At 44.1% G+C, this 12972-nt stretch overlaps 1 protein-coding gene across 9 annotated transcripts in view; it reads left to right on the forward strand.

Moving 5' to 3' along the window:
- Window positions 1-3815: 3815 nt before the first annotated feature.
- St7 (suppression of tumorigenicity 7) overlaps window positions 3816-12972 on the forward strand; it is a 249123-nt gene continuing 239966 nt past the window's right edge. For 3 of the 9 annotated variants that reach the window (NM_001289624.1, NM_001289625.1, NM_001289626.1), the window contains exon 1: window positions 3909-4277. In NM_001289624.1, the coding sequence (NP_001276553.1) occupies window positions 4127-4277 (151 nt within the window). In that variant the 5' untranslated portion in view covers window positions 3909-4126. Of the gene's footprint in view, window positions 4278-12972 lie in introns of all 9 variants that reach the window. The other 6 variants (XR_868764.3, XM_011241075.3, XR_003956242.1 and 3 more) reach the window with 4 other exon arrangements.

A 12972-nucleotide genomic window follows, 5' to 3' on the forward strand; every position in this document is an offset into this window, starting at 1 on the left:
AGCTCTTGGTAATAAGCATTGGTTTCTTATTCCATTTAAAGCTAAGTACAGGATTCAAAACGGTTATAGCCTAGATGCTATCAAATACCATTTAAAAGATAAATAAAAGAGATCTACTTTAAAAGAACTTTCGGAGCTCGTTGCTTATGAGTATTCGCTTCTTACTCCACTCAAATATTTCATCAATGCAACATACGTTTTGGGCTGGGGAGATGGCTCAGTTGGAAAATGTGTGTGTCTTGCAAGCATGAGGATTCAATTCAATATCCATAATCAAAAGCAATCAAAAGCAAGGCACGGTGTTGTGTGCTTGTCATCCTGGCACTGGAGAAACCTGTAGGAGGACCAGCAGTCTCAATTAATCTGCACCCCCGAGATCTCTCAGACACTGGACTTACAAGGCTACTTACAGAAGGAAGTGTTTACTTTGACTACTTAGAGTTTCAGCAGGTTAGAGTCCATGATGGTCAAGTGAAGGCATGGTGGCAGACAGTCAAGTGTTCATATCTTGATATGCAAGTAGCAGGCAGAGAGTCTCACTGGGACGGCTTTAATCATCTTTTCAAAGTCTGCCCTTGTTGACACACCTCCTCCAACAAGGCCACAACTCCTAATTCTTCCCAAATAGAGCCATTCTTTTATTATTATTATTATTATTATTATATTTATTTTTTTGAAACAGGGTTTCTCTGTATAGCCCTGGCTGTCCTGGAACTCACTCTGTAGACCACCAGGCTGGCGGAAACTCAGAAATCTGCCTGCCTCTGCCTCCCAAGTGTTGGGATTAAAGGCATGCATCACCACTGCCGGGCAATAAGTGCTATTCTTACTCAAACTACCATAGGAATGATAACCAAAGTTGTCCTCTCGCCTCCACATGCACATACATTATCCATGTATCACCATCACACAATTTTGTTATTGTGCAAGCATCATAGAGCACTCATACTGAGGTGGCTACAATGTCACTCTATAATATTCTGCAATGACTACCATTGTATATGAGGTCCAATCATTTTCCCAAGCCTTGCTATACAGTGCATGCCTGTATATAAATCAGTCTAAGAAGAATTTAGGAATATGTTGTTTTAACACAATTCCCAAGGGTCTCTTAACTCATGTTATCTAATTCAGATATGACTATGCCCATAGTACAAACATTCAAAGAAGCTTACCATAAAGGAAAACCCATTAGATCTCAAAATTGAGCTTTGAGTTAAATCTGTTTGTTAGGAATGGGAATGTAAGGTTATTTGTAAATGGAAGATCTTGTTTCTCTCTTCATTCCTTTACATGACCTTGAGTGTTTATTGAACGCCATGTGACAAACAGTACTGTATGTGCTAGGAGGTGAGGGAAACTAAAATTAACCACAAGTTGCTTCACACTAACGGCCCTACTTTACTGGCAGAGAAAAGCGTGGCGTGTGCAGGTCATGCATAGCACTATTGGTATATATTTCATTCAGTCTATACCAGGTCCCTTTGGAATAGGAACAAAGGAATCCACAGTACAGATGAATAAACTGTGTAGCTCAAGGGCCATTAGCAACTTTCAAGAAGCATCCCACTAGTGATTGGCAAAATCATGAATAAAGCCCTATACCTAGTAGGCCTATGCTGTAATGGCCCACTACTAGCCTCCTGGTGCTGCATCTTTCAGAAAAGGATGAGTGGTGTGATGGTCTGATGGAATTGGTGTGTCAAAAGAGGTCGTACATCAATGGAATCTCTGAAAAATCTGCTAATAGGAACATGTTGCCTGGCTGGGAAGGGCAGCCAGAGAAATATATGACAGGTAGTATGGAGCAGGAGGACAAAAGTGCCCGGCAAAATACTATATGCCATCTACATATCATTTTTAGATAGATGATGATGAGGTGGTGGTAGTAAAATTGGTGGTAGGAACCCACAACATAGTTCCCTCTAGGTAACAATCAGGCTGTAACTAGAGGCCATTGCTGGGAGAAACACAGAGGTGATCTGAATCTTGATGTCTTAAGGCCCAGTATAGAATGGAGAAGAGAAAGGAGAGGAAGGAGGGGTTGGTTGACTGGGGAATTGGCTTATGAAGAATATAGTATGAGAAGTTCCATGAAAGTCTTGGAGAACCAGAGAGTAGGTAGCGCCGCTCAGGCTAATTTCAAAGAATGACCCATGGTAGGGAAGGGGAGCTTAGATTACAACCTACAGTTGGAGTCTGGAGGCCTGAAGGTGGCACTGGTCCAAGTCCTGGAGTCTAAAGCCTGGAGTTCTCATGGCCAATGTCAACAGAAGAAGAGGTCAAAATGCCTCTTCTGTGGTAGAAGGAGAGTACATTCTCTCTAGTTCTATGGTCTCCAGGTTCTTGAATGGTACTCACACACACTGAAGGTGAACATTCCCCATCAAATGTGCTCACACTCACTTCTCAGTCTCTTCTGGAAAGACCCTCGCAGGCAATCCCCAAACCACTCCTTAGTGCAATTGAGTTTGCCACCTGGAACTGTCACAAACAGGCCCCACATCTACAAATTAACTCAGCCTGTTTTACTATGGAAGAAACTACAAGTCCTTGTAGGAGCAGAAAGGTGTAACACCTCTCCACACCCACTGTAAGGGCCGCAGCCAACACTCCCATATATCAGGATGCAAAAGAAAAAGCATGATAAATGAAGCCTGAAAGAATTTGAGAAACCTCTTTTCGTTCAGGTAATAACGTGAAGGTGACAGGCTGAGGGGAAAGGTCTCGCAAAGCCGGCATGTCCACATTCTTGGCCTCTCCCTAACATTCTTTCTTCTGGAGGTTTTTGAGGTAGAGTGTCCTGGAATGAGGGGCTTCAAAGGAGGAGGGGGAAGGGAGAAAAGATCGAGCTTTCCATGTTTTATAGTTTAGTCTGAGGGAGATGCATTCTGATTTCTACAATGCACCTTGAAGTAGGGGAATTTTGGTTTCCGGGAACTGGCTTTGCTTTGGGGGACACACAAGGTATGAAAAAAGGACAGGAGCTCAGAGACACCTTGCTTCTGAGGCCTTTCCAATTCCCTTCCATTCAAGGCAGCCAGCACGCCAGCACAAGGTGTCCCATTTTGAGGTAATGCATTCTGAGCTTAATCATGAGCAATATAAAAATTATAATAAGGTAAGCTGTTCAGTGATGAATTTTAATGTCTTGGTTATAGTTGGGAAAGTCTGCGTTTGCTTCATTTAACATTGAATACATTAAAAGTCAAGAAACAGACTCGGAGCTAGCACCTAAAGCCTTGTGTAAAATATACTATTTTATTTAACCGTGGGAAAATGTTCATAATGTGGTTTTATTTTTATTCATTTTTCATTAGGTTCTGATGAAGTACGCCAAAGTTAAACTAGGGAATTGCTTATATGTTAAAAACAAAAACAAAACGAGTAAAGACTTGTTTGAATGGCGATCACTTGGAAAATAGGAAGAAAAAGAAATACGTATGTTGTCAGTTTCTCTGGAAAACCCTTCACCGTGCTGTTTGGGAAAAACAAAACAAATAGCAGAAGCTAGTACAAAGGGAACCAAAATTTCTCTTCAGGCCTAATGAGCAGGAGTGCATCTCTTCTAGCTCGTCTGGATTTCATTGATACCTTTAAGCCCCAGTCCTGGGAGACACAGCTTTAAGACTCCTGGAAACCTTGTTTACGTCCTGGAAATCTTGATTGCAACCGAATTCTGACTCCACTTTAAGGTAGACCTAGGAACGCTTTGGGCCTCAGTTTCCCTCCGTCTATCACCCCAGGACCTGGCAACTGTTGCAGGCTCCCCCCCCAGACATTACAAAGTGTGTGGAGCACGCCCGGCTCTCGGAAGCGCTCTACACCCGCGAGCTGTTACGTCAGTGGGTCCCTCGGCGGCGCCCGGGCTGTCCTCCTAAAATACTAGTACAAGAAGTATAAATGGCCCGGGAGAGTGCAGGGACCGGGCCCACGTGACCGCTCCACGAAGGCCACCGGCGGGGGCTCGGAGCGCAGGCCGCGCGCTTTCCCGCCGCATCCGGGCGCCGGGCGAGCTCCGGGGACGCCGGGCCCTGGCGGCGGCGGCGGCTCGAGCCGTGCCTCGGGCGGGTGAATCATCCCGGCCGACAGCGAGCGCCGCGGCGGCCCGTAGCAGCGCCGGAAGATGGCCGAGGCGGGCGCGGGCTTCCTGGAGCAGCTCAAGTCCTGCATCGTGTGGTCGTGGACCTATCTGTGGACCGTGTGGTTCTTCCTCGTGCTCTTCCTGGTCTACATCCTGAGGGTGCCCCTGAGGATCAACGACAACCTGAGCACAGGTCAGGCCCGGCCCGGCCCGGCCCGGCTCCGCTCGGCCGCCCCTCCCCCGCCCCGGGAAAGTTAGTGCAAAGTCGCGCGGCGGGGTCGCGGCCGGCGGGGACGCGCGCTCCGGGACGCGCCGCCTCAGGTGGCCGCCGCAGCCCCGCGGCCTTCGCGAGTCCCACCCCCACCCCCGCGCGCGGAGTGTCCCCTTCCGTCCCCGCGGGTCCCCGCCGAGCCCCGGGAGCTCGCGAGTCTCGCCGGCGCTCGAGCGTCCGAACCGCGCCGAGGAGGCATGTCCTGCTCCCGGCTGCGCCGCCAGGGCCCACGCATGGCTCGGGCCGAGGGCGCGCGCGAGTGGAGAGAGAGCCTTGTCCCGGAGGGTGTCGCTGTGGTGTGGACGGGGAGGGCATGTCCGTAGGTCCCTCTAGGAGCGTGGATGACGTGTCAGGTCACCCAACGGAATGTCGAGGGGACACGCGGACCGCGCGCGGGGAATCTGGAATGTCTGACGTCCCCAGCTGAAGTTGTCCTGTTCTCGGCTGAGCCCTCTCTAAAGCGCGCGGGGCTAAACAAGTGTGCATGTATGTGGTGACTGTGGTCCTGATAAACTTGCAGCAGGCCACCCCAGATGTTAAAAACCAAGGAGGGCAAACTTAGGCTAAGGACACCCCAGAGACAATTCAGAAACAAAATGCACGTTGAAGGAAGGCTTACAGCCCTTTGAGTCTGCAAATTTTATTGCACACTACGCTGGGAAGTCTTTACAGTTCTGACTTATTTACAGACATAGATACACATTCACATATATCTGTCTTCTGTTATTTTAATTTGCATTGTCTACAATACCAAGGTTGGAAATGAATTTCCCATGACCATAACTGGAAATGGAGGACCAGTGGGAAGTGGACCCTTTTAGATGCTTGCCACAATGTACTCATTTTGTTTAACATTATAAACCTCCTTTAATGTGAACCTGTTGCTGACTATGTTTGTTTCATAGTATCCTTTGGATGGTCTTTTTGGGAGGCAGACAGAATTCTGCACATAGAATCAGCTCATCCTAATGTAGAGGATGCTAAGCTGTTTGGCTCTGATTATTCCGAAGATCCCACCTTTTTTTTTTTTTTAATCTGTTAGCGTGACTGCTTGTCACATTGTAATATTGTGTTCCTTGCCTTAGGACAGACATTCTCAACCTGTGGGTCATGACCCATTTGGAGCTTGCATATCAGATATCCTTGCATGTCAGATATATACATTATGAGTAGCAAAATCACAATTACAAAGTAGCGAGAAAAAAGAAAATAGTTTTATGGTTGGTGGGTCACCTCAACGTAAATTTAGAAGGTTTAGAACAACTGCTTTAGGGTAAGGCTTTTTCCTTGTGACTTTGGTGACTAGAGAATAGATTCTAGTCTCAAAGACCCGTCCTTTAAACAAATTTGAATCTTTATTATCTATTTATAGGAAGGTACTTCCAAATTTTTTTCCTTCCAGAAAATTTGTTGTAGAATTTTTAAAATCTTGAATTTTGCATAATATAGTTATATTTATTTCAGAACACGTCTCTATTTCTCATTTCCTTAAAGTAGGTTAAATAGTCATCCAAACAGAATTATATGCAAGGCACAGAGGCCACACGCTAACACTTTAGACAGGACAGACAGGAAGGATTAAGAAGAGAGATGATTTTTTAGGAAGAGAGTTGGGATCTCCCCCAGCCCCAAGCAACACTAGACTTGGCATTTCTCACAGATAGTTTGCACAGGGACCTTTCTAATTGAGATTTTCAGCATTGGATGGGCCAGGCTGTGGCTCGTTCCTTCCTAGGCATCAGGTAGAGGCCCTTTTCTCTGTGGTGCGGGGCCTCAGTTTGTCCTGGAGAGTTTTGTGCATATTCTTGTCATAAAGGGGGATGAAAAGAGAAGCGCGTGGAGGGTTTTCATCTTTCTGCTATTTCTGTGAGAATGTAGTAGATGAGGAAGGGCTTTAGCACTGCTCTTGATATATCCAAGGATGGCGGTGAGCCACCGCAGCCGGGATTAGGTTTTTCAAAAGGCAGTGTGAGACATTGGATGGCATTTTTCTTCCCTTTTAAGAAAAAAGTGAGAAGTTCTTGTAGGAAGACGGCCAGAGACTCCTGTCAACGTATTTCCCTCCTTTTCTTGCCAAATTCTCTTTCCCATGGAAACAACTTTCTATAATGAAAGAACTTGCTGGCTGGCTTGCACAGCTCCAAGTAACTGCCCTCCAGTGGTCAAGCCAGTCTTTGCAGGGAACTCTCTAAATGGGGTCCAGTCCAACCCAACTAACTCTCTCTCTCTCTCTCTCTCTCCCTCCCTCTCCTTCCTCTCCCCTCCTCTTCTCTCCTCTCCCTTACCTACCCTTTCTTTCCCTTTTCGTTGTTTCTGAGATTGGATTTCTTGCTGCCATCTGTCCTAAAACCTACAGAGATAGATCTATCTGCCTCTGCCTCCCAAGTGCTGTGATTAAAGGTGTGCACCACTGTACCTAATTCAACTAATTTTGTTGCTCTTTAACTCTGTGGTGCTCTCTCCTCCTGTGATAAGGCAGAGATGCCATTGGGTTGAGAGCTGCTTTTTAGAGTTGCTGAGGCTGTCGCAGTCCTCCATGCCACTGAAGTAAGGCAGAGGTATGTGGTAACTAGGAGCCATGAAGTCCACAGCTCAAGCCCTGCTGTGCACTATGGGAGTGGACTCTGATTTGCATGCTGTGCACTGTGTTTTGGCTATGTGGCGTGCTCCCCTCGATACTTTTTAAAAAGTAGTTGGTTGTCTTATCTAATACTTCCCAACCGCAGATCCCCCTGCCACCACTCCTCCCTGCTTCTCCCCACCCATGCTCTCCTGGATCCACTCACCTGCTCTCTTCCAGCAGAAGAAAAACAGGTTTCCAAGAGACAGCCACCAGACGAAATACAACGAGACAAGGCAAAAGCCCCGATACCAAATCTGGACAGGGCAACCCAACAGAAGCAAAAGAGTCCCGAGAGCAGACAGAAGAGTCAAAGACACACCTACTCCCACAGTTAGGAGTCCCACAAAAACACCAAGCTAACAGACACAACATATACACAGAGGATCTGATGTAGACACGTGCAGGCCCCACACTTGCTGCTTCAGTCTCTATGAATAGCTCCCATGTGTCCTGCTTAATTGATTCAGTAGGACATGTTCTCCTGGTGTCGTCCATCCACCTCCGACTCCTACAATCTTTCAGCCCCATCTTCCATGAGCTTCCCCTATCTCATAGGGGAGGGACCTGATAGAGATCTCCAATTTCGACTCTCCCTCATAATGTCTGGTTGTGGCTGTCTCTTCATGTGTTCCTATCTGCTGCTGGAGGATGCCTCTCTGATGACGACTGGACAAGAGACCGATGTGTGAATATAGCACAATACCATTAGGAATCATTTCATTTCTTTTTATTTTATTTTATTTTATTTTATTTTATTTTTAAGTCAGTCATGTTTGGTTTTACCCTAGGTCATTGGGCTATCCAGTCTCTGGCTCCTGGCCATCCAAGCAGTGTCTGACATGGGTTTCCTCTCATGGAGTGGGCCTCAAGTTAAATAATGTTTGCCACCCTCACAAAGTCTGCACTACCATTGCCCCAGCACATCTTGAAGGCAGAACTGATTGTTGGACGACGTTTTTGTGGCTGGGTTGGTGTCCACAGTTCTCTTTCAGTAACACAAGCAGCTTGACCTCTCTATGGTAACTGAACTATGTGGATATTATCCTCAGCGATGGGGCTGCACTATTAGCTTTTGGAGAGCAACCCTCTGTCCTAGCATCATCCTGGACTGTTTGGGGATGTACATGGAACCCCATCAGCCAACAACCCCGTCCACAACTGGAGGCCTTGCCTGGCTACAAAAGCTGGCCATTTGCGATTCTATATCTCCCATTCCTGGGAGTCCTCACTAGGATCACCCCTGTGGATTCTGGGAAGATTCTGTTGTACTGGGTTTCCACACTGCCCACCAAATGCTCTCCAATTTCAGCTCTCTCCCACTCTCTTCTCCTTCATCCCATCTCCCCCCACCTGGTCCTCCCCTCTCATGTCTTCACCAGTCCCCAGTCCACTCACAAAATCTATTCTATTTCCCCTTCCCAGGGAGCTCCATGCACTCCCCCTAGGCCCTACCTCTTTACCTAACCTTCCTGGGTCTATGGATTGTAGTTTGGTTACCATTTACTTAATGGCTAATATCCACTTAAATGTGAATACATACCATTTTGTCTTTGTGGGTCTGAGTTACCTCACTTAGGATGTTGTTGTTGTTGTTGTTTTTTCTAGTTTTATCTATTTTCCTGAAGATTTCATGATGTCATTTTAATGGCCAAGTAATATTCCATTGTGGAAATATGCTACATTGTCTTTATCCATTCTTCTGTTGAGGGACATCTAGGTTGCTTCCAGTTTCTGGATATTATGAATTAAGCTAAAATGTACATAACCGAGCAAGTGTCTTTGTGGTAGGATGAAATGTCCTTTGGGTAATGCCCAAGAATGGCATAGCTGGTTATTGAGGTAGATCAATTCCCAATTTTTTCTTAAGATTTATTTATTATTATAAATAAGTACACTGTAGCTGTTTTCAGATGCACCAGCAGAGAGCATCAGATCTCATTATGGGTGGTTGTGAGCCACCATGTGGTTGCTGGGATTTGAACTCAGAACCTTTGGAAGAGCAGTCAGTGCTCTTACCCATTGAGCCATCTCATCAGCCCCCATCAATTCCCAATTTATGAAGCACCTGCCATGTTAATTTCCATAGTGGCTGTATGAGTTTGCACTTCTACCAGCAATGGAGGAGTATTCCCCTTGCTCCATACCCTCGCTAGCATGTGCTGTAACTTGTGTTTTTGATCTTAGTTATCCTGACAGATGTAAGATAGATTCTCAAACTGTTTTAGATTTTCATTTTCCTGATGATAAGGTCTTTGAACATTTCTTTCAGTGTTTATCAGCTATTAGAGATTCCTTTATTGAGAATTCTCTGTTTAGATCTGTACCCTATTTTTAATTGGATTATTTGGTTTGTTGATCTCTAGTTTCTTGAATTTTTTTATGTACTTTGGATATTCATTTGCTATCAGATGTCAAGTTAGTAAAAATATTGTTTTTTATTCTGTAAGCTGTAGCTTTGTCCAATTGATGGTATCCTTTGCCTTATGGAAGCTTTTCAGTTTAATGACATGCCATTTATTAATAGTTGATCTTAGTGCCTGGGATACCTGTGTTCTGTTCACAACGTTCTGTCTCCTGTACTGATGTGCTCAAGGCCTCCTCACTTTCTCTGCCGTCAGGCTCAGTGTGTCTAGTTTTATGTTGAGGGTTTTCATCCATTGGATGTGAGTTCTGTCAAGGGATATAAATATATGGATCTATTTGCATCTTGTACATGCAGACACCCAGTTTAATCAGCATTATTTATTGAAAATGTCTTCTTTTTTTTTCCCTCCCAGGGTATATTTCTGACTTCTTTATCAAAAATTAGGTGTCCCTAGATATGTGAACTTAGGTCTGGGTCTTTTTGTTTGAAGCAATGTGGATTTTGGAAATGTGGAAAGCAGGAATGCTTTAAGTGGGGTTTACTGGGCAGTACTAGCAGAAGCATGGAAGGTGGAGTTTCTGAGGGTGATTTAAACTGTGTAACTGTAGCTCAAGAAATTTCAGAGATTTTATCCGTTATGACCATTGCAAGAAGCATGGCAGCCTGTAGACAGGCATGGTGCTGGAGAAGGAGCTGAGAGTTCTACATCTTGATCTGAAGGCAGCAGCAAGAGAGACTGACTATTCTAAAGGAAGCCAGGAGGATGGTCTTTTCTGCACTGGGCAAAGCTTCAAAGCCCACACTCACAGTGATGTACTTCTTCCAACAAAGACACACCTACTTCAACAAGGCCACACCTCCTAGTAGTGCCAACTTACCATGGGCCAAGCATGATCAAACCACCACATAGACACTGTTTAAATTTGACTTTATCACAGAATATTATTTTCCTCATCTATGGTGATTGAAAGTTTTGTTGGGCATAGTAGTCTGGGCTGGCATCTTTGTTCTCTTAGAGTCTGAAACACATCTGTACAGAATTTTCTGAGTCTTGTTTTTTCAATATTTATTTATTTATTGTTTGTTTTTTGGGGGGTGTGGGGGGATACTGTCTTTAAGGGATTTATTCATTTCCTCCAGTTGTTTGTTTGAATTTTCCTGGATTTCTTTAAGGGATTTTCTTTTTCATTTTCTAAGAACCGCTATCATCTTGATATAGTTAGTTTTTAAGGTCTTTTACTTGTGTGTAGCTATGTTGAAATAGTCAGGGCCTGCTGTGGTAGGATAGCTGAGCTCTCGTGGAGACACAGTGCCCTGGCTGTTACTGGGTGTCCTTATGCTGCATCTAGGCATCTGGGTTTGAGGTGATTAAAGGTCTAAGTGCTGATTTCTGGGTTTTTCTTTGTTGGGTGAGTGTTTTTTTCCTTGGTTTCTGTTTCCTCTCCAGATGTTCAAAGTGTGATGGTTGTATGTTGCCTGTTTTACTGACCTTCTTAGTTGAAGACTGAGTGAGTGCCTCTGGCTTTAGAGGCTGGAATACAATGAAGAGTTGGGGGAGGAAGTTAAGGAAGGGATGGTAGGGTAGCATGCACTAGGTAGTAGGTAGTAGGTAGTAGAATACCACGGGAGACCTGGGCAGGGGGAAGGGAGGCTGCAGCTGGGGATCTGCGGCAGGGCCTGGGAGGAGACTGAGGGATTGGGTATAGTTGAACAGAGAGTGATGATCTCTTGGCAAGCTATCTTAGTCTTCTGGCATAGTCTTCAATGTCTTGATTGCATGTGGCAACTTTAATCATTTAACCTCATTAGAGTGTGGCAAGTGTGCTTTATATACTTATGTGCTGATTTGCATATGCAATTACATTGCATACATAATTACGTATACACAATTAGTTTCTTCATTGCTGCTTTCGCATAGGACACTGTGTCATAGGTACTATGATGAGAAAGATGTACAAGTGTGTGTCAGGCTAAATAAGGAATTTGTAACATGAGTGCACTTTCTTATAATGTGAAGTGGAGCAGAGCCAGTTAATGGGGACTTCCCCTGAGCGGAGCCCCTGAGAGTGAGGAGAATTCTAATTCTGAGTTGGGACGTCAGAGGCGTGGACCTTCCTCACAGAAGACATAAACATGAAAGTGCAGGATGGATTTAAAGAACCATGAAATCATGTAGAATTTAATACAATAAAACAAAAGGACTTTGATGAGCAATTATAATTTTAAAACAGATCCTCTTGTTTCATTGGTAGCTTTCCACATAGAAATAATTATAAGATTCCTTTCAAGGCACAGCCCAGTTTCTTTTTATTATTCTTAACTTTCTCCATCCTAGCTGGCTCCTCATGGCACTAAAGTTCTGGGTACAGTTTCCAGAATTCCACAGGGTTCTGATGATAAATACAGACCTTGCAGAGAATATCTCACAGAGGCAACAAAACTCTGGTAATTGAAAATGAATTTGAAAATTGACAGGGAAGAAAATGAACGTAGAATTAATCCCGATTAGCGTCGATGCTTAACTCTGAAGTTAATGGAGAAACTTTACATGATTTTGTGAGTTTCTGAAAATAGGATGAACTTTTAGCAAGATTATAAAAATTATCCAAAGACCTATTATTAGTTGGTTTTCCAGTGAATTAATTTTCCAGAAAATTAGAAAATTTATTTCCAATTAGAGTATTCATATAGGTATTATTTTGAAAAACAATAGGTTTGTAAAAAAAAGAAATAAAAGTCACTTACTTTATAGTGTGCTATGCAGAGCAATTTCTCATCTACCATATGCTGTGTGGTTTTGGGCACTGCACTTTAAACACCTTGCACAGTATACCTGTAAGGCAATATGCACCTTTGCCATTATTTGTATTAATGAGCTAAAGTAATTTTCCAACTTAATGTTGAAAAATGCAAATTTAATAGAGCTTTGAAATCCTATTTTATTCTGTTTGGAAAATACAAGTGTAATGCAAAAGCCTATGCTAAGCTTCCAGTTACTTAAATTATAAATTATTTTGCATTATGATAATGCCTACAGTTATAAAACTCATAGTTTTTGAATCATATTAGTTACTACCCAGTTATGATTTTCTGTAAGTTGGAGATGGTTGCTCCAAAATTGATTGATATCCCAGATTTCTTTTTTTATATTTTTTATTAGTATTTTCCTCATTTTCATTTCCAATGCTATCCCAAAAGTCCCCCATACCCCCCCTCCCCTACCCACCCACTCCCACCTTTTGGCCCTGGCGTTCCCCTGTACTGGGGCATATAAAGTTTGCAAGTCCAATGGGCCTCTCTTTCCAGTGATGGCCGACTAGGCCATCTTTTGATACATATGCAGCTAGAGTCAAGAGCTCTGGGGTACTGGTTAGTTCATAATGTTGCACCTACAGGATTGCAGATCCCAGATTTCTTTTCCGGAGGTTCTCATTGCAGTTCTTTAAGACCATTCTTCTGATTGAAAACCACACCCACCCTTCAAGGACAAGCTTGTATGCTACCTTCTGATCCCTTCAACTGAAGGATGTTTCCCTCCTGTCTCAAGGTGTATTATTGAGAGGCATGTTGGCATTTTTTAAGGGTTGTATGTCTACTCTGTTAGTGTTTGTGTGCGCGTCTCTCTGTAT

This window comes from Mus musculus, chromosome 6, assembly GCF_000001635.26.
Source record: "Mus musculus strain C57BL/6J chromosome 6, GRCm38.p6 C57BL/6J".
Classification (NCBI taxonomy): domain Eukaryota; kingdom Metazoa; phylum Chordata; class Mammalia; order Rodentia; family Muridae; genus Mus; species Mus musculus.